At 34.1% G+C, this 22,886-nt stretch overlaps 1 protein-coding gene across 4 annotated transcripts; it reads right to left on the bottom strand.

Annotated features, from left to right (window-relative positions):
* Positions 1 to 1,968: 1,968 nt before the first annotated feature.
* Positions 1,969 to 20,992, bottom strand: LOC126834261 (septin-7). Of its 4 annotated transcripts, none has more exons than XM_050566055.1 (11): positions 10,382 to 11,251; positions 5,392 to 5,608; positions 5,134 to 5,316; positions 4,824 to 5,064; positions 4,521 to 4,740; positions 4,268 to 4,457; positions 4,011 to 4,170; positions 3,221 to 3,265; positions 2,905 to 3,040; positions 2,678 to 2,832; positions 1,969 to 2,452 (listed from the first exon to the last, which is right to left on the bottom strand). In XM_050566055.1, exons 1-11 carry the CDS (start codon positions 11,138 to 11,140, stop codon positions 2,404 to 2,406), a joined length of 2,355 nt encoding a protein of 784 aa, XP_050422012.1. In that variant the 5' UTR covers positions 11,141 to 11,251; the 3' UTR covers positions 1,969 to 2,403. The 4 variants fall into 4 exon arrangements, with proteins under 4 accessions (XP_050422012.1, XP_050422013.1, XP_050422014.1 ...); XM_050566057.1 differs by lacking the exon at positions 10,382 to 11,251 and adding an exon at positions 20,575 to 20,992 and having other exon boundaries at positions 1,981 to 2,452; XM_050566058.1 differs by lacking the exon at positions 10,382 to 11,251 and adding an exon at positions 7,556 to 7,646 and having other exon boundaries at positions 1,988 to 2,452.
* Between the last annotated feature and the right edge of the window lie 1,894 nt (positions 20,993 to 22,886).

The following is a 22,886-nucleotide window of genomic DNA, read 5'->3' as shown; positions in this document are numbered from 1 at the left end:
TTATTTGTTGAAAGATAACGTGATTAAAAATTCAATTATACCACAAGCTATATCGAATTTTGAATGGGTTTTTTTCTGGTAAACCCCGAATAATCCGCCCAGGTAGTAAAACCCATCGGGTTTCAGGGTCTTTTGGGGTTTACTTACAAAAAAACCTTAAATACCGGAGTGGGTTGGGTTTTTTCAAAAGAAACCCGGGTTTTGCCATTTATATATTAGAGAATAACCGACGTCGCTTGGTTCCCATATATTTTTAACTATTAGAGTTCCTTTCCTAAAAATGTTGCTTAGACCTGTGTTTTGAGAGCTAACATATTATACTTAAGTGTCATTTATACCCGAAATTCAAAAATTCTATGTTCGTTATAAAATGGCCATTTAGAAGTCCTAGTCCGCACATTTGAAGTCCCCTCCATCCGATGTCGCTTAGACCCTTCTGAGTGCATCCATGAGCCATCGATATTATGCAAACGTTTTTCGTTTTTTGGTATTTTTATTTTTTTACAGGGTTTAGAAAACGGGTTCAAATATAATTTAGATTTTTCTAATCGCTAACAATTCATTCTTCGTCTGAAAATGTAGTTTTATTGAGCACGATTAGATTAATATGAATTGATTTAAGCTATTTAAAGTTTCTCAGGCATGTACTCAACCCTTACTTACCTTTAAACACGAGCATTATTAATACCACAATCAAACGTGAACTCTACTGGCCAACCAATGAGTTAGCACGATTGAACAATGTTACACTACGACGGTTCAAGATTCTTTTTGAAGTAAACCTTTGGGAATGCAAAATCAAATTCAGTAAATAAAAAATCGGATGGATTTTTCTGATTTTCTCTTAACTGCAAAACAGTTATTATATATTTTACTTCCATGACACTTTTATTCGATACAGATAAACAATTTGAAAAAAAAAATTTAAAACAATACATTGTAATTAAGTACACATATTTCAAATAATTATATTACATAAAAAAAAAAACAGTTGTTTCAATAATTTCTATAAAAAATATATATATTAAGTTTAAAAAAAAAACCAAATTTTAATAATATAATTTTTAAAGTAAGTGAATACAGAATGAATATGAGAATACTATAGTTGTGATTAGTTAACGTCTAAGAATTAATATTATTAGGTCGTTTCATGCCTTACTGGCACGCATTAAATATTATTTACAGTACATCATCGTAACAATTTAAACTATAGTTAATAATTTACTTCCCCTCCCCCGCATATTTCCAATAAATATTTGCGGAAATTCGACATGGCCAAAGCTTGCCTCCTTTAAAGGTTTCAATTACAAATTTCAATAAATCGAATAACTCAAGAAAACATTTATTGATTCAATGTGAGCTTAAAGTTCACAAAATACATAGAGAAGAGTCTCTGAACTATGCGTAAAAATAAATAAATAATAATAATGGCATACAAAATGTGAACTTAAAAAAAACCTTATTTTAAATTTCCCTACCTTACTTAGGACATGAACAAATATATCTAACCCACCAACTATTATACTACAATAATAGTGGACAGTACACTCTAATTGGATGGACATAAATTTCAGGGCATTGAATAATTTACAAAATGTAATCAGACAATATAATAAAAAGAAAAATTTGAGCAACGCTGCTTAAGTTTAAACAATTTTTTGTTCAAAATTAAAATACAAGGAATGTGATTAAGTCACAAAACTGAGGAAATCATTTACGACTAACCAATTATGTAACATTGAATTGAATACTCACACAAGCAGAGTAAAAAAATTTTAATAAACAATTAGAAAAAAAATTTAAAAACACAATTTAAAACAACAAAGAAACAAAATTACAAATTACATCGATAAATGCGTTTTTTAAATATTTTTGTTATAAAACATTTTTTTTACAGTTTACTATAGAGTTTTGCTTCATGGTAAAATTAAAACTATACATATTTTGTTAACAAGTAATAGTATTAATATTTAATAATGAAGACCAATTATTATTGAGCTTTATAGTTTTGATCACTATTGATAAAAATTAGGGTTCCAAAAAACCAATTTTGGAAATTACTTAATTTTAAAAACTCGTTTTATAAATGCGCATAGTTGGATAAAAATATATAGTCCAATTACATTTATTACATTAAAAAATAATTTTTTGTTTTTTCGAACACAGAAAAAAGATAGTTATAAAAATTGTAATGAATAATCTATAATAGTTTAAAATGTGTATCGTATACACATTATTGGTAACAAGTTCGACAGCAGCGATTTGTTATTTCTTAATTCTATGTACACTCGTTTGCTGTGTTCAAACGAAATTGTACCCAATTTTTACAACTTGGTCATAAAGTTACAGTCATTTTTTAAATAGTTTAATAGGGTACTATTATACACATGGCACGTTACCGTTTCAGAACAATCCTTTTTTCTTGATTTTTTTCTCTTTTCCATCGGTAGTTCTGCAAAACAAGATTGACAATTGTTTTTAATAATGTTAAAAATTGATAATTAATTGTTGCAAAATAAAAATTGCACTGTTCAAAATCTTCTAACATCCAGTAAAAAATAAAAATAAATACATACATTTGTACAAAATATTAAACATCAACTATTTTGCAATTATTTGTTTTACTGAGTTACAATGATTGTGGATAGGTTTAGTTTAAATATTTCTAGTTACGTACTCTCTTTCTAACGACCGTCTTCTCAATTCGTCTAGACTGACACCACTGCTGTTTTCCCAATCTCTAATTTCAGCTTCTAGTTGCCGACGTCTGTCGTCCAATTCGCTTGCTTCCGATTCTAACCTTTTCAACATTTGTTCGTTCTTCTGTTGCAACTATAATTTATACGGTAATACAAATAATTAAAATAAAACACACATTTATAAATAAAGAATAAAAATACTTACGGTGATTTCTGAATCTTTGAGCTTCTGTTTCTTTTCTTTGACTTTCATTTCGAAAACTTGTTCCATTTCAGTTTCCATTTTCTTTAACTTGGCGTCATGTTCGCGTTTTTCATCCTCCATTTGGGCTAAGGGGTTCCTTGATTAACAAAAACATAAAATTATAAGTTCAACAATTAACATGCTACATTATATTTATAATTAAAACTAACCAAGTAAATTTCATTAAAAAAAAAAAACCTATTAAATAAATTACTAAAATTCATTGGACCAATTTTTGGATGATTATTTGTCTTGATTATTAGTAACTAAAACTTACCACACGGCAACGAATGAATTGTTGATGGCTCCCGGTGCGCATGAGCTGGGTCAGTGTGTAAGAAAATAATAATAATTCTTTTTAATATTATAAAAGTATAATCAAAATACGAATACTAAAAAGCTTTCATTCAATGATGACATGTTATACATAGAAGCGATAAAAGACACTAACTACAAAGAAGTACAGTAAATCTATTTTACTAGTCTCATATTAATAATACGCCAAGTGTATTGCAATTACTATAAATTTAATTTGTTTTCAAGAAAGCGTATCATTGAATATTTGTCTGAAATACAAATTTGTAAAAAACATTGAATTAATTAATATCAATTATTGCGATTTTTGTAGAAGTGAAAATTCTTATTTATAGCACCCTAAGCTATGATTGATACTATTACATAGATGACAACTGATAAGAGTATAGTAAGAAGTAATTTTTTTTTTTTTTTAATAAATTTAAATCTTGATTTTTTAAATCAATCGCGGGGTCTCACGACACTTTTTTTCAAGACAAGACTAACAAAAGCTTAAGCAAAATAAAAATAAGAATAGCAAACAAAAAAAACAATATTTTTAAACAATAAAAAAAAAAAGAATATTTATGTTCAACGGTCGTTAACCGTTTTGGGTCTCATCCAAAAATCAGCCAAATAAATCAGAAATAGATATTGCCTGAATACAAAGAAGACGGGATTGTCTATATAAATTTTATATATGGGGACACACCATAAACATAATATACAACCAAAACCTGTGAAGGCTAATGCAATTTTTTCGAGCTACTCACTTTGTCATTCCTTTTGGTCCATCAGCAGAAAAGCACGCTAACTTCCTAAACCTAAAGTTTTCATAGTGCACGTTACTGGTCACCTCTTTTAGATCTTGTAAGTGTGTTCTCAGAAGCATATTTCTTAATGCAACAAAGTCGCAATGCTCAAGATTTTCCACTTAAAAAAAAAAAAAAAAAAAAACGGTACATATCAATATCTACCTCTTCAAGTTTGTCGATTAAAAAAAAATTAAGATATTTATAATTATCTATACCTTCAACAAGACCCCATGGATATTTTCGACCTCGAACCTTTTTGCCTTCTACGTCATGGACCTCGGTCGATCCCACCACTGCAAATGGTACTCTGGCTTTGAGTTTTTTTAGATTATCACGATCTTCGTCTTTGTCGGAATCGGGAAAATCGTAAATTTTTATTTTATGTTGAGCGATCTCATCTAAAATCTATTGTAATCGCCATAAAAACATTAATTATCTCTCACCACAGATCAGCCGACAGATTCATACCTGTTTTTTGTACTCCTTTACTTCGTCTGGAGTCATGGTGTCTGCTTTCGATATAATAGGTATTATGTTTACTTTATCGTGAAGTCTTTGCATGAATTCCACATCTAAAGGCGTCATCCCGTGACTATTGGACTCCAGGAAGTATAAACAACAATGTACTCTACTGTCATGCTGTACTTTTCTATTGACTCTAGATTCTGCGTTCAGATACTCTTCATACCTTTAAAAAAAAATATATATATATCCATTGTGATTAGCATAAGTACCACCGTTTTCAACAAAAAATAGGCTGACAACATTTACCTTGATTCAATGTATTCCAGAACAGGTTGCCAACAATCTGAATTATCGACAGCGTCTCCAAATCCCGGTGTGTCGACAACCGTAAGAGTGAGGTTAACGCCCTTCTCTTTCAACAGACATCTGTTGGTTTCCACTCTTACGGTTTTTCCCACGCGAAGGGAAGGTCCAGGGTGGTCTTTACCGTAGATATCAGCCAGGAACATGGTGTTTATTAAAGTGGATTTTCCAAGACCCGATCGTCCTGTAATTTGTTCAATATGATATGTTAATAGTGTCACTAGTAGGCCTGAATGTGTGTTCAGCGACTTACCTACTACCATTAGGGTAAACTCAAAGCCTTTTTTAACGGCTTTGCGATACACTTGATTTGGTAAATTAGCAAATCCGACATAGCCATCTAATTTTTTGACCTTCCTCTCGTTTGACTTTACAGCAGCCGATTGTTCGGTTTTAATTAGTTTTTCTTTGTTGTCCGAGGAATCCGACGACTCGGCTAAACATTATTATAAAAACGTTATTGCTTAAAAACCACATTCGATAGAAAATAAATAATAAAGACTATACTCACATTTAGCGATGGGCAGTCGCGGTTTGTTCATTGGTCCGGACGGTGGCAGACTAGCGCTTTGGTTGGACATTGAATTGATGGTAGAGTTTTGTTGGGGCAACGAATTGGACACTGGAGCAATTGAATTGTTGGCATTCGACTGGACGGCAGGTGGAGTAGCTGAGCTTGTGTTGTTCGACACGTCATTCTTGAAGAACAACTCGCGCTTGCTTTGCAGCTGGAAAACATAAAATAATAACGGTTAGCTAAAAAATGGGTTAAAAAATGTTTTTAATTTAATAACAACTAGTTGTCATCGGTATGCTCGAAATTCCCGCCAACATCATATGCGTCATACATATCATATCACACGTTTTGTGATAAACGACAAAACGACGAAATCATATCAAACGTAAATCAAGTCTAAACAACATAATACATAATAATGCCATCGACGAGCACAATAATAATATTATAATTATTATTATTATTATAACGGAGCTCACAAATATACAATATATATATATATATCTTTTTTTTTTATCGTAAATAGGTAGGTACATCGAGCGTTACAACTATTGACTACCAAACCCTTTTTTTGCTAGCAATACCGCGTTTAGTTCAAATCATTCTCGGTTTCCTAACACAATTATCAGAATATTTTTATACGGTAATAATTATTGTTTACTAAGTACGGCGGCAGCAGCTGTTGTAATCGATAATTAATGGAAAACCGGTCTCAGTTAATTATCTGTGTCAACGCGTAATTACATTTAATGTACATAATGATATAACGCGTAATACACGCGATAAGCGCCTACACATCCCGGCACACAGTTGATAAGTACCTAAGTACTACACACGGTTCATCACTGACTGAGTCACGTTGGATTATTGTTGCAAGCAGAATGTAAAAAAATAAAAATAAATACCCAACAATAATAATGAAAATGATAATAATTCGTAAGACACACGCTACCAAGTGATCGACCGTGTAATATTTACCGGTTTTTTTTTTTTGTCTACAAAAGTCAAAGTAGTCAAATAACTGAATGCGTTTTTCATATGTTATGCACATATATATATTTGCCCAGAGGTATTGTCCCGGTCTCGGACCCAAGGCGTTTTACGTTGACGATTAAGTTATGCGCATAGGAAATCGCCCGATTGAATTGTAGATCGTTCAAGTTGGATTAAGTGATCTATTTTACTATAGCCCGACGGCCTGTTCTCGTCTTGACGCTTGGATACCAAAAAAAAAAAACTACATAATTTACCAATTTCGATACAAAAATACCAAGTCAACGAGGATTTTTTCTATGGTACATTTGTGTTGTGACTATTGGAACAGATGATCTTAGAATGACCTTACAATGTCAGGTTGATATCATCAAGCAAGATACCGTAGATAATAGAAAAAAAAAAAGTGGACGGGTTGTATTGAATTTCGAGTCATCATACTCGCGCTGCAGTGACATTAATGTGATTCGTCACTACCCGTTGATTATTTTTTACAAAAATATAAAAACCGCTAAGTCAAATACTGTATCGAATAACCGATTTTAATGCAATTTTTTTTTTTTTTGAAGGGCAAACATATATTTTGAACAAAAAATATTATATACCATCACGTTCGTTGCTCATGCGGGGGTTAATCGACCTAAATTCCATCGCACGAATTCATACTATATATAGGTAGGAATTCCACAGATAATCTATATAAATCACCAAGGGATGGCGACGGGCGTGCAAACCGAAAACGTGATCAAATCCCCGGACACGGTCACATCGTCGACGACGGATCTATCTGATGGGTACAAACATTGGACGACAAAACAGAATTTGTAGAAAAGAAAAAAATGTTAAGTAAAAAATCACAAATTTAAAAAACGATCGAACGAAACGGCTTTATCCACGTCGGGTACTCGTCGGATATTGTATACGGTTAGGATAACCGAGTATAAGAAAATCAAAACGTGAAGAGAGATAAAAAAATATAATAAATAAATACATTAATATTTATTTAATCACTCAATGCCGTTTGGGTGTATTTGTGGACCTTTATTTTTAACGATTATCTATAAGTATCCGAAAAATGTTGAATAAAAAGCCATACGATATATTGGCAAGTCGCCGCCTGTGGGCTCTTCTAATAAGATTAACTACAATTATTTATAATACTCACGTCGGTTTTCGGCATGACTACTTCCGAATTCATAGTGATTTGTATACGTTGTTATTAGACAGTCGACGATAATAACACCGGACGATCGTCATCGAATGGAAACCGGTGGAGAACTGAACACAGTTTAGTCATATCGAGGACGACAGTCGTTAAAAAAGAAAAGCTGTTTATGATAAAATAGAAAATATTGTATTGATAAAAAATACGATTAAGTGATTAATAAAAAAAATTCCATTTGCTGACAAAAAAAACTAGTTATTTTTTTTTTTTTACATTTTTGTTAGTAATAAAAATAACAATACAACTCTTCGCGTAAAATATTTGTTTTGATTAAACGATAAACGACCAGCGCAGTCGGACGACGACAATACCTTCGAGATATAATATTTGTAAGTAAAATTAAAAACGTCCGACGCCACCATAATGAAAAAAAGTCTTACGCTATTCGTATGACCTTTTCGGATATTTGACCACGAGCAATTAACTATCACGAAATTTAACGATTACAACTTATGTAAAGAGTGAAAAAACTGATGGTCCTACAAAAATCACGACACATGTCAAAAACATTGACTCACGTATTTTGTACTTAACTACCCATACATTATTATAGTAATAAATATGTATATTATGTATATGACATATGTATAAATTGGCCTTACCATCTAAAAAATATATACATCTAACACGACCAATCCCATTTTCGATAATCAAAAATAGTTTTTTATTTTCAAGCCGAAACGCGGTGTCGCAGTCTTATCATAATCAGAATAAAAAAAAATCAGACGGTCAAAAGAAATTATGCTTCTCTGAAAAGAAGATATTGTTTCATGTAAAGAAATCCTTTCTTTTGTGTTGGTAGTGTGTTGTAGTAATACTATAGAGATTCTCGCAGCTATGGTATTTATCGTACGTCTTTATTGTTTACTCTATATTTTACCCGTAAGCTTCTACGGGATTAATTAAAACAAGTCAAATAGGTCATTGCACGAAGAGGATCGAACACAATAATCGAGTTATTTTTCAGGTATTTTATAGCGTATATCTACTCTTTCGTATTTTAAACCGGGAGGACGGGACCCCTTTTGAAAATCAAACAACAAGTTCAAATAAAAGAAAAACAAATCATTATCATATTGATTAAGTTCGAAATTCGATAGAACCATTGATTTTAAAAATTGTTATATATTTAAAAATAAATGATAGAACTAAATATATGACTCACTCGGTAACATCAGGCAAGGTATGATATCAGAAACTCCAAGAAAAGGCGACACTAAGAGATACCACGTTACACTAATAATTTCACAAATCAATAAGAAGATACATTAAGGTCAAGTATAGATTAAGAATAGCGTGCTTTAATATGAATGTTATTGATCTCCTCATAAAAAAAAAAACAACACTAGCGCCACTTCTAACATAAAAATATTCAAGTATCATTTGGATTTTATTTACTAATATTAGTTGAACATAGGTTAAAAATTAAAACTTACTCTCAAACTAAAATAGGTATTTATAATCATCAACATATATATTTAGATTAGTTTTATTTTAAAATAACTATGTACATTATTTTTAGTTTGAGAGTAAAATGTAAACTTTTGCCAAGAACTTTATGTGGACTTCTGGTAAAGACCTATCTATTTTAATAGATTTTATGTCCCCGGCTGTTTTTCATGAACGCGAACACCGCGACCATACTTATCATACTAATAAAAAATCATCGGTGAACATCAAAAATAGTTAAAAGCACCCATTACATTGATGCAAATACCACAACGTACCGGTAGAGTCAGACTGATTATTCAAACATACTTATATCTTTCAACGCGAATATCAACCAAACATTTATAAATCTAAAGCACTATGTGGGTAGACGATTAAAATACTTTATGTATCTTATAGAAATGCTCAGCTGCCCCACCTCCGACTGTGGAATACTATTAACAACAAAACACTACAGTGTACATAGTGTATTCACTTAAGTCGGAAACCCGTTTCCAATCTTATCGAGCACCCTGTAGCATAATTAGAAAGATGACGTCTTTCTAGAAAGAACAAGAACCGATTGTCGGTGGACGAACACGTGTGGCACCGTCGAGTCGACACACGACATACCACCCCAAAAAAACATTTTAGATTTCCAACGTCATACCATACCCCGGGTATAGAGCACTATAGAGTAACGGTTATAAAAATAAACGTCCATGAGAAAGACTAAACGTGCGTCGGACATTCTGCACGTGTGGGTCCGTATCGTCAAGCCCCGCGAACCCTGATAAAAATTAACACGGGGAAGATACTTATCACACAAAAACGAGGCGGCCATCTTCTTAAGGCTACACACCCCTATAATGTTATATCTATACATTATTATGGATATAACATATAATCGTAGAATAGATCAAAGCAGAAGTCACTTTAAATGTAAACAAAAAAGTGACGACCCTATTGTAAAGACTTGTTTAGTATTATGTGTTACGCCTATGCACAATTCAAAATAATAATATATAGTTATAACATTAAAGCCGTAAGAAGATGGCCGCCGCGTTTTTGCGTCATAAGTATCTTACCCGAGTTAATTTATATCGGCGTCCGATGTTTAACTGAATTGTCCACCACAAAACGGCTTTTTTGTTTACATTGAAAGTGACCCTTTTGCTGCTTACATCTATTCTGTGGTATCGTACCGTAGTACAACGAGTATGGTCGAGTATGTTGTAGTTTTTAGCGTTCGCGTCGGCCAATAATAGTACCGGGGACGGTAGTACTACTCTGCGGTGTCGTGTACCAATATGAGTATGTATGGATGGGTCAGAATACCTTGTCGCCACTGACTCCGCCGGCCGGTCCGAATATATTTAGCGTATCATATTTGCGAATGTCCATAAAAAATTCGATTTCGAAACCCTGGCTGATATTCCCGATTGGACCGTCGGCGACAGATGCGGCGAGCTCGACGAAATAGTTGCTGCCTTCGCGCAAACTACGGTACCTCAACACGTTGGTAATGAGATACAGATTAGATATTTTATATTGGCGCCTGTACGGCGGCGGCGGCGGCGGCGCGATGTCCACGAAAAACACAGACTCCTGATGATACGGGCTCCTTTCGTACATGTTCTTTATGATCCCAGAATACCGTTCTATCAGGTACAGGCGGGCAGGGGTTCCCTGGTGGCCCGGTGCCACTGTCGAACTGTTATCAGCGGCTTCGGAATGTCTGGCGCGCTCTAGCCACTTATAGGTTTCCTTTTCGAGCATCACTATCTTGTTCTTAATGTTCACACATTCTTCTTGGAACAACCGTCTGTCGAACAATTTTGATCGCCGTTTTACCTGTCCCGCGACTTGTCCGTTGTCTTGGGCGTCGCTGAGCAGAGAATGCATCCGACTAAGCGCGTCAAATATCTCAGACGATTCGGCGTCCAGCGACCACACGGCGTCCCGGTGACACGGCTGCCGGCTGGATTTGTCTTGGCAATCGCCGCTGAGCTTTTCGAAACAAACGAAGTAAATAAACTGATCCAACAGATCGCAGAACCTGAGCAGACTCTCGCGAAACGCGTCCAGAGCGGCCATAACGTCAAATTCGACTAGGGCGAGACGGCGACTATTGTTTGTTTTTTTTTTATAAGACGCTGACGTTTGACAAAGTAAATGGTTTTGCGTATTTACACTTACATCAATATTGTTATACTATAATCAGTTTGAAAAAAGCAATGGGCGCGGCACGTGACATCGGCGAATTTAAAAAACACGCCATCACCGATATGGAAACTGTAAATTAAAAACCAACGAAAACAGGTGATCAGAGAGATACTGAACGCACAACATATTATTAAAACGGATCGACATGGACAGATAGCGTCAGTAAGAACCATATAATACTGTCCAAATTACAATGCTTCGTTATCAGTCAACAAATGTAAAAAATTATAATATTGATGCCGTTTGTCTGACAAAATTACATTGTTTAGTATCTCTGTTAACATTTTCTAATCTAAATTAGCCAAACGCTAAACGTATGACCATATGTTATTATAAGCGTTATTTGTTACAAAATAAATGCACGACATGTCAACGTCTGAACACAGCACTAATAATTGAAAATCTAATAGGCAATTTTATTTTTAATTAAAAAATAACGATAAACATCCAATTCCAATTATTGATAAAATAGTTTTATGGTAACTTTATAATTTAGCCACAACAACTATTAATTAAAATAATCAAAATTCATATTCCTATTATTATATAATTTTTCCAGAATTAAATGAAAAATTGAAACGATTGAATGATGAAAAATTGTTTTTAAATCACTGTCAAGGATGCTGTGATTGTCCGAAAAATAAATTAACTACCAAAAAAAAAAAGTTCTAATTACTAATCTAATAATTACAATCACAGTTTAACCTTTAAATTGATATTTTGCAAACATTTTCCTATATCTAACTCCTTCATAAATGGTGGTATGAGGTCCTCTTAAGTTGTTTTACGTGTATCTGTACGGGCGTATACCTCGATATTTTGAATATTATGTGAAATAATTATTGACAATGAAAAAAATTGAATTGATACCATTGTAACTTAGTATATAGTTAATACAACAAATAATACTTTGAACTTTAGAGGTTAACGATTATATAGATTTTTTTAAATGGTTTAATTATTAAAAACTCGAGTATGTTAATAATACTGGCCGCTGAATTATGTCCAGAAATTGAGAGAATGTGATTTTATTTCTCCGGACAAGCTATTAAATTTAACCTTTGCCCAGAGTACTATACCAACCACGCATCGGCTGCGCTCGAGCATGCATATCTCAAACCTTTTTAGGTTTTACAAACGAGACATTTATGTTTAAATAAACGCATACCAAAACCAAATGATAAATACAGATACTCGAGTAAGCGTTAAGAGCATGAATCGATTTCCAAACGATAAACGTACGAGTTAGTAAGCACGTTGTTATTATTATTATTATTAAGCGTCAAGTGTAGTTGAGTGACAATAACCATTTAAAAAAAACATAAAGAGTGTACAATAATAATAAGTTGTAAGTTGGTCTTGGAAAACAAACTCTTATGCACATTATAATATATACGTCAATGGTTCGAATAGTAATTAAAATAACTAATTCATACTTAAAAAAACAAAAGAAGGAAAACCTAGACGGCATAACTCAACAAACACATCACATACCTCATTACAATTATACTAGTTATTTACTAAAAAACAGTTTTGAAATTAGCCGTTGTCAATTAGTTAATGACTTCTAATAATAACAAATTAAATGTCAAGAGTTGAAAATCTTAGTTTATTGTAAGTCCGAACCAGGTAGATTTTTTTAGATGTAAATAAACGCAAATCGTAATAAACTCTGTTTTTTTTGTTAAATAACGAATATTTGTTGGGCTTAAACAAAAAATCTCCACTGCGCTAAGTATAGTGAAAATACAGGTATTTACTATTTACTAGGTATTCGTAATCATGCATACAACTTAACATGCAGGCCAAGCGGTAGATAAAAAAATTAATGAAAATGCAATTTGTCTGTTTAATTAACAACACACTATTCCTTGTTTTATATTATACACTACCAACGAGAATATTTTTTTTTGCTAAAGCAACACTATAATATTAATTTGTTTCCATTTTGAAATCCTTGGTTCATTTTTAATAGTTATAATTATTCGGATAAAATTACTTTTAATTGTCTACCACATACTCTACTTATATATAGATTACTACTCAGACTTCTCAGCTTTTTGACTGTATATGTTCCACCGCCCTATAACCAAACCCGTCTACCGCACAAATGCATGCACCGATGGTTCTCAATTACCTCAAACTATTTTTATTTATTTTGTAATTGCATATATTAAAATATGTATTGCAGTTAGACAGTGACAGTCCCTTCTTTTTTTATGGAAGCTAAGAAGCAATTTTCATTAGTTTTTTATACCGTTATGAAATCCAAAATTCATACTATATCGCTCAAATTAGGGCCCGCGGTTAATTAATAATGTACTGTTGCTCTCCGGTATTTTCGCACTAAACGGCTTAGCCCGTCAGGTTAACCAGAGTTGGTAACCGATCAGAGAAAGTGGATAATGATTACTTATTTCCAGGGTTATTCGGTATAACGTACTCGGGGTAAAAAGAGTTATAACGTTATTCCTAGTTAACGTTCATGAACATAATTTTGAATTAAACGAATGAATAACGGTTAACGGAACCCTGCTTATTTCCTATTTTTGGCTTGACAAACAAAACACAAGGTATTACACGCCCTTTTCCCAGTTACACGACCGTTCCGATTGGCCGCCAAAGATTTGATCGAAACGTCTGACCGTAACACACTACAGTTTACTAGTGGTGCCACCCGACGGGTCGCATAAAACGCCAAAAATATTTTATTACCGAAATGTAAAATATAAAAAAACAAGTTTCCAAATATCACTCAAACGATAAAAAAAAAATGGTTGTATTGTTTACACAATAACATATTCCAATAGTACTAAAAAAATACACACGAACAATGAAATAGTGCAAATTATCACACAGTGCGAATTCAGAAATAAATATGGGTAGAGATATAAAAATATATACATTAAAAAAAAAACCGGAACACGTGTTTTGGTAATGAAGGTTAGGGCGGGATTGCTGAAACGGGAACGGGTCGGGGGAGAGTGTACCGGCTCCCGGACAGTCCCAGTTACTATGTGCTGTGACGGTGCAGGTCTCCATGGTGACGCATGCTCGGTAAAGGGCTATCGATTTTTCTCCCCTGGAAAAAGCACACGATAAGCACCCCCGTACGACAACTGCACTGTGGTGTACGCGCCCCACAAGACTGACGGGAGTCCACCCTCGCTGTGTTCAAGGTCAGTATTTTTACAAACTCCATCCGCCGCTACACCCAGCGTTTTATAATAATAATAATACATACACACAAAGTCGACAGAAACAGTAATGCACGAGAAAAAATGATTTCAACCAACCGATAACGATAATCAGACAATGTAAAAAATATTTTTAAAACGTTTCACTCGTTGTTAATATTCGATTTCTTGCTAAAATATGATGTAAAAATATGTCGACAACGTTCAATCAAATTATTGTAACAATATACATATATATATATATATATGTGTGTGTGTGTAAAAATTTATTGTATTTTTCAATAAAATATAATTATTATAAACCGTATGATAGCAAACCATTTATGTTTCAAGAGTAAAATGTAACATTTGACAGGAATTAAATCCGATACCCTCATAAGACCAACACAGTCGTGTGGGAACCGAGAACAGTGACGTGTACTTACTTATTAACGATAACCATAAAAATATGAGTAACGAATAATTACTAAGGTTATCGACAAAAATTAAATTTTAAAAACTTTAGCTCCGAATTTACTCGATATAATCAACATACCATCCTTAAACGGTTTTAGATTAATCAAATATAATATACTATGTTGTTTATTCGAGAATAATTAATAGATTTTAATTTGTAAAAATATTTCAAACCATAATAGTAACATAGTACACTGAAAGGAAACCCGCCGTTAACAAACCGTGTGGCGATAAAAATCAGTGTATAAAAAGAGCAGACTTGAAATTCGCAATAAAAATAAAAATATTACTTTTGTTGTCAGATGTTACTAGTTAAAAGGCCAAAAGTAAACAATGAAAGTTGAAGGAAACAAACAAACAATGCGATAAATCAAAATAAAATTTTACTTAAGCTGAAATTACCATTTTATATAATACAACGCTCTAGAATTTTTATTTTTGAAACCATTAGTAAAAAAAATGAACTATTAACAAAATTTATATTGTAACTTATACACAATTAAATTGAACGCCTTTTTAAAATTTAAGGAAAAACGTTTGGCCGACAGGAGGCTGACACAAAAGAGCACCGTGTCGTTAGTATTGTAAAATAAAAAAAACTGCAATTGGGTCTCAATAGTGGCAATAATACGAATATTGTATTTTATCAATCGTTGCTTATGTTTAATTCTCATTCGATTGTGGCGGCGACAAAACAAACTTGGATCAGTGTTTTAAGTAATAAGTCACGTACTTCGTCGTCATTTGTGTATAATATAGTTTGGAAAAATATGCTCACCTTCTTTTTATACCTCCATTTTCTCAACATGCGCTCGTATTTATTGTTACAGAGAACGATCCGAAAAAAACAAACGCCGATAAGAATTATTGTTGGCGTTGCATAACAAATACAGTAATAAATAATAATAATAATAACTTGCCGGGGCGTTACATTATACACGTGAGTAATATTAGCAACTCGCATAAAAATAATACGGCACAATATAGCGATTCGCTACAAAAGGATGAACATTCTACTCAGATGAGGCGTTATCGCGTACACGACGCACGTCAGAAGCCCGTCAACTGATGTGCAAAGAGGTCAGATGATTCCCTTGGACGTACTCTCATGAATTAACTTTTTGCATTATGATCATAGGCACCATATGTTCGCCAATCATAACTACCATGATAATAATAATTATCAACTACATCGATCGACACAACCCGGACCCAATTGTTTTTTTAAATAGCAATCACTGATTATGATTTATAAATCAACCCATAATAATCCGCCAAGCGACGCCGCGTTGAGACGATTTTTCAACGAAATCCATCACCAATATATGTCTTAAAGAGTGTTTGACAAACAAAACATAAAGAGACCAGGGAAACTAAGGGAAAAAAGCAAAATAGCAAGATTTGGAAGAAAACGGTTCGATGGCATAATTAATACATAAAACGTCGTTGGTACATTATATTGCCAAAAATGTGTACCGTATAACCTGATAAATAATTAATCTGATAAGGGTTTCGAAATGTAATTTAATTAATATTATTTCGAGTATCATTTTTTGAGAACTTAGTAAAAATAAAATTGAATATTTGAATTACGCAAAAAAAAGTACGTACATCAATTACTGTCCTCCCATACCAGACTATACACAGTTTAAACATTAATTTATTATTATTATACTACTTGTATATAAATGAAAAGGTTTGGAAGTTAACGGTGAGTGTTTAAGCACTTAAGGAGCATTGAGGCGGCCACTCGAGACTTAATTAGGGCAGGTCAATGAAATACACTCCAACCTTTCCGGGAGTAAGTTAATCTAATCGAAGTACTTTTTTTTAATACTTTAACAGAGCTTGTCTTTAATGTCTACCCGCTCTCTCTCTCTCTCTGGTTTGCGAATATCATAAATAAATAATTTACTGAAATTAAGCACAACAACAGGAAAATAATGGATTCTTTGTGGGCACAATTATGGTTTATTACAAGGAAAAAGAAAATAATACCTTTAAAGCAAATACAATTTTTAACAAGTTACCTAATAATCAGCATATTTTTTTGCTGCGTTAACTCGTCGCATAGATGTCACGAGTGCGAGCAATAAGTGATTTATTCAATATAAATTTACTGAACTTAAAAATATTTCTATCATAGTAAATCACTGTAGTACATTCAAACAAGATCAATATTTCCGCAGTTCCGTGTCGAATCAATTACAAAAAAAACATAAATAACTTTAAATTTATATACAATCCCCGCCTTATGCATTTTTGTACATTCACATTTTAAAACCTTGTGGTCAGAAATGTGCGTACAATTTCATCTGTTGAAATCATTTTTGTGTATGGTCATATTGTTTTGTTTTACACACTCCCACGCTCAATATAACCAAATACCAATAGAGTGATATGATAACAGTATTCGGAGTATCTAAATAATTTCGATAGTTCACTTGTCGAAGGAACCCATTCCCTTTATCCACTTGCACTGCATGTGTATGTCAGACATTTAACCAACCAACCTTGAATAGGTAATTTTTACACGGTTAAAACTTAAAAGCCGAATTACGAGAAATAAATCACAGAAGATCAAAAATAACGTTACGATAAATCCGAATAATATTCACGCGCTTACCTGCAGATATCGGAATTAATGGCTTCCGCTCAACCGAACCGCAATTAATATTATTATGCTCGGTATTTTAACAAAAAAAGTATAATAATTATGCGTGTTTAAACACGAATTAAATTCATCACAAAGCAGTCACCCCAGAAAAACACGGTTTGGACAAGCACCAGACATTGTGCGAGCGTCGTTTAACCCAGCGAAACACAAACAAAAATTTGATATTACAATATATTTTAATGCAAATCATTTCGGGCGACAGTTAAGCTTATGGTCGACAATGCGAAACCAGTTTTTAATGAAAACAAAATGCAACGCCAATGTTGTCAACGAAACGTATTGCGTACCTTCAAACCATGTGCAGTACGTTTTTTTTCCGGTTGTCGGCCAAAATACAACAATTATTGCCAATGCGATTTGTTCAAGCACGCACAAATACACACGTGCGGCACTCGACCGGTTTACACTTAATATATTACATGCAGACGATAGATTCGCACGACCGACCGTCATCCGGAGTAAACCATACACTAGCCGTTACTATAACTCCACCGAGACGTGGTGGTCGGAATAAATAGTCTGAAGAAACGCGTCGAGGAGAAAGAGAGGAGGAAAAACGGGCGCCATTCGCACAGGAGATGCTGTGATGACAAAATAGGTCATCCGATTGTCGGACACGCATTCAACACTTTCAAGGCAAACCGTAAACATGACGTGTGTATTATATTATTATAATACCTACTAAGCTAATAAAGCCTCGAGTACACACACACACACACAGAAGCTCTTTTACGCGATATACAATATAATATGGTTAAGCACACAAGACGCGTTATTCGATTTTCATCTACGGTATAGGTTTTATAAACATTTCTAATGCTTTCCGCCGTACCTGTCCGTCTCGTATAAACGTGTCTCCGCTTCCAACCAACCGGGCCCTTCCACAATATATTATAATATAGTAGTATTATCATTTTATAGGACAACAGCGGCGGCGACGGCACCGGAGATATTATAAACAAATCCGAGAAGTTTGAACAATAGGTGAGAACCTTAGTCATGGTGGACGACACCGCGAGAAATATAATAATAATAATAATATAATACTGCACATAATATTATATTATTATATAGAATTATTATTTGTATTATATATATTATATATAACATAAAAACGCACCTCGTAACGGCCTTGATGGAAAAACATTACACATTTGTCTAAATACAGGTGGCAAGCGGGCGCACACTTGTAATGTAATCCGGCCAATATAGTCTCGACGAGGAACAATTAAAATAATTATTGTTATTGTTACTACTATTGCGATAATTTGTCGCACGTGACACAATTGAAACTCTAGAACGGTAGCAAAAGCGTGATATGTTTCTGGGGTGTTATTACGAGCCAGTCCGTACGATGCTATAACAAAACAAGGGCTTAGAGGGCTTAGTACATAATATCATATGTGTTATATGATAATGAGTAATGACAATAAAATGTAGTATAAAATATATATTATATATTATTATCGAGTGAATGAAAAACTACGCTCTTGACGGGTTTCGCTGGTAACGGGGCGAGTGTATTCCTCCATCTGGCGTCGAGCTACGACGATTTTTCTAACCCGTTGTCACACCGGAGGGGAATATTGTGTTTTTTCTACACATACAGAGCACATGTAAACTGTAAACTACAGCGGTGGTAGCTTGAATAAAATTAATTTTTTTTAAAAAGTATAAACGTGAACTCTATTGCCGCCACAAAAGTCTCGGTACAGAGTTCAAACATTATCGGTAAGCCCGTTTCCTGTACGCTTCATCACACAACAAAATAATATTAACATTATTATTGTCGAGATGTTGTTCAATTATTAGACATCCCGCACGAGAAACGAAGACGAGTCGCGCACCGCACGCGGCGGTTATCGATTGACCGCTAACATGTGACAATTAACACGACGGGGTTAATTTAATTTCAAAATAGGTACTTAAACATTAGTCCGGACAACTTAATTTGAATGCAACTTTACCGACACGATAGCGGACAAAAATCGTGCCAAACAAAGCTTTGAAACACACAACATATTTCAAATCCAAAGCCAGACCCTCAGGTAACGATTGGCTTAAAGTTAAAACAGAATTATAACGGATTCCAAATGTATACAAATTATATCTACAAGCCAGCTCGGTAAGGCCCAGAAAATATGTAATATATATTATTTTTTATATCATTATTATCTTATTAGCTTCCCTGGACAGCACACCACCGTTGACCATTCGGATTCAGAGATCAATTTTTTCTGTAATCGAACTTGAACTACGCGGAACATGTTACTAACAAACAGTGTAAACAGAAACGAGTGAATAAACGATGAATAGATAAAAGCTGACAATAAAAAAAATATATATAAAAGACGTTTTTTGTGTGATAACAGATGATGTGCTCATAATTTTGTTTTGATTTGACCGATTGACCCTGAAAAACCAAAACACGTTGTCCTACTAGAATCTGCTGTCTCAAGTCTAAAGGGTTACTTTTAAACGCTTAAACTCTAAATTAGATTTAAAATATTCGAATTGTGTAAACCGTAGGCAATTGAATAAATAAATAAATAAATGATCCAAGATGCAGACAGTGATTAGAAAAATTAAATTTTACAAGCGATTTTATTCGAAGTTATTTGAATGAAAATTGTGACCTATGATAGCCACTTATAATAAATGTTATACTATTTTTATGATAAAACTCGAAGGTTATGGAAAAATAACATTTGATGATTGCCGGTGTACTATTGAAAATAAATTGATAACGAAATACAGCGGACCGAATGACCGAAACTCGTGTAAACGCGAGTTTCGTTCATCCGCCATTTGCGCAATTACGCAAATAATTGTACAATCCAACAAAACCTTACAAGTTTACACGAATAACCCACCTTTAAGAAAACTCGCGAAACGTCTCAACAAAAGCCTACTCTCTCTCTATTTTTTAACCTATCAGCTCGCTCCTGAAACATAGTAATCACAAGGGTTCTTGCCTTCGTCCCGAGTACGGGCTTGGGTGCGGTAATGGGTGGCGCGATCCCGGCAGTGGTGTTGATGGGCTGCGGTGGCGTCTGTTGCTGTTCGTCAACCGGCGGCCCGCCCTGTTCAAAAATCCTCTGTCGTTGGGCTAGGCGTTCCATGCTGGCCAGACGGTACGCGGCGGCGGCGCTCGGCGTGTACGATTTGGGTAACGTCGGCGGCGGCGTCGGTTTGGCCACGCCGCCGTTGGTGGTCACGCCGCTGTCGCCGTTCATCATCGCGGGCGCAAATGTAAATTAACAATATTAAAAAAGGGTAACGGCAGTCTGCTTATGTGTTGACGAGTGTAAACGGGGACGCACACAGGCTTCTTGTCGCAGGGACACGCGAACGCCGTATCACTGTGAGTGGGACTGGTACGCGGCGTGAGCGCTATCTCCTTACTGCTGATCGGCCGTGGAGGCGCACCGCACCGGCCGCGGATGGCGTTTGAGGGGATTGGGGGATTCGAGGACCGGCGGCAAACGGCGGTGGCTCGCGCGCCAGATGCCTGCCAGTGCAGCCACGCGCGAGACGCCGAACTACCGTGTTTAAAGCATTATTACCGCCTAGCACGTTAATGTAAGCAGTAGACCAACGGACCTATTAAGACGCCCAAAAGATTTATAACAAAAGAAACCTCAAATCAGCAGCATTCAGAGAGCACAAGCCGGGTTTGCCTAGTACTAAAAGCCATACATAACGGGAATCCACTTTTTGGATCTATTCACCGGACTTGTCGTTTTTGTGAATTTAAACAACATTGGCCGACTAACAACAGATTAAAAAACATTAATGCGTAGCTGCGAAAATATGACAATGTTTTTAAGTACACCGCACCGCCAGGAAAACAAGTTGACGTAACAATAAAATGAGCTGTCACTCCAAACCACGACTTCTTAGTGAAGTTATATCTAACCTAATTAGCAATTATCTTCACTCTTTAGCCTTTTCTAAAGATAACGAATTTTTAAGCATAGATTCAGCATTTAAGTTAAAAATTATATCATTTTTTATTTTCAACCATAATTAGGAAGTACGCTTTATTGGCCATTAATATATTTGCTTTTTATTAAATAGTTGAGAAATTATTCGGTTTTCTTCAAATAGAACTCTGATCTCAAACTACGACTTTAACTCGAGACATTTTGGCACATTTTATTTTATTAAAAAGTATAGAAAATATATTACACAAACGTGGAATGGTAACTTTATTGCTACGGTATTTTTTACCGTGATGTGTTTATATTTTGTGAACGACGATTGTAGATTATTATTACTCCCGTTGTAACGGCGTTTCTACTAATTCTGTAAACAATATTTGTCAAAACGTAAAAAAAAAATACACACACACACACATGACATTCTTTACAGTAGAATGTCTTCACGGTTGTAGTACGTGAACGTGAATGAGAACGTCAATAAAAAAAACGAATTTAGTCGTGGTCTAATAGATGTATACAATTTTAGTAAAAACATTTTTAGTAATAAATAATAAATAACATTTGATGAACCTCTTTTTATTTGTTGTCGAGTGGCGTAAGGAGTGTTGATTGGTAAAATCATGACTAAATTAACAGGCATTATCGCTAGATTACGAACTTTTCTTATCTTAGCGCATATGCACACTAGCCATTAAAAATGATACAATGAGAAATTAGCACGATAATACATCTATTTCCAAGTTTGGAGAAGACTTTTCCTGCACTGTATTATCTAGCGATCATGCCTGTTTATTTAGTCATGACTAATAGATGTAAAACAATATCGAGAAAAAATGAATAAGTCTTTAATTTGCGTTAAAAAACACGCATGTACAAACTAGTTGTTATTTTAAATGTAATAATGCTAATAGTATTTTACACACTAACGAAATATTTAAAATATGACTCAGACCAGTTAAAAAATAAATGGGTATTTAAATATTTACCGAAAATACGTTAATGACTAAGATATTTGCAAGATAACATACACATATTAACGAATTCTTGAATCAATTAAATTAGAATGAGAATTCAACGTCAAACTTTTGATTTGTACGTTAATTGTTGTCAAAATAACTTTTAGAAAAAGACCAAGGAAACGATGCCAAGTGAAAGCGCACAACATGATTTTGAAAAGAAACCCACCACGCTTAGATCCATTTCAAGAGAGAAAACATGTTATTAAAAAAGACCCGAAGTTCTGCCGAAAAACAATTTGAAAAACTCACCTTTATTTGATTAATATAAATGTATCTTTTCAAATTCTCCATTTCCGTCCAAGAAATGGCGTAAATTACGTGCAG

The sequence above is a fragment of the Adelges cooleyi genome, unplaced genomic scaffold (genome assembly GCF_023614345.1).
Source record: "Adelges cooleyi isolate 19-005CV unplaced genomic scaffold, UGA_ACOO_1.1 ACOO_flye_CR_arks_rails_tigmint_CR_PRNA_21, whole genome shotgun sequence".
NCBI lineage: Eukaryota > Metazoa > Arthropoda > Insecta > Hemiptera > Adelgidae > Adelges > Adelges cooleyi.
Note: the sequence above shows the minus strand (reverse complement) of the source record. Positions and strands in the feature narration are given on the sequence as shown.

Excerpts from the sequence above, each read along its gene's own strand:
- LOC126834261 (XM_050566055.1), bottom strand. The coding sequence starts at position 11,140 with ATGGCCGCTCTGGACGCGTTTCGCGAGAGTCTGCTCAGGTTCTGCGAT. Across the intron at positions 4,171-4,267 it reads TCCATGGGGTCTTGTTGAAG|TGGAAAATCTTGAGCATTGC; the intron begins GTATAGATAATT and ends TTTTTTTTTAAG. Across the intron at positions 3,266-4,010 it reads GGACCAAAAGGAATGACAAA|CTCATGCGCACCGGGAGCCA; the intron begins GTGAGTAGCTCG and ends ACACTGACCCAG.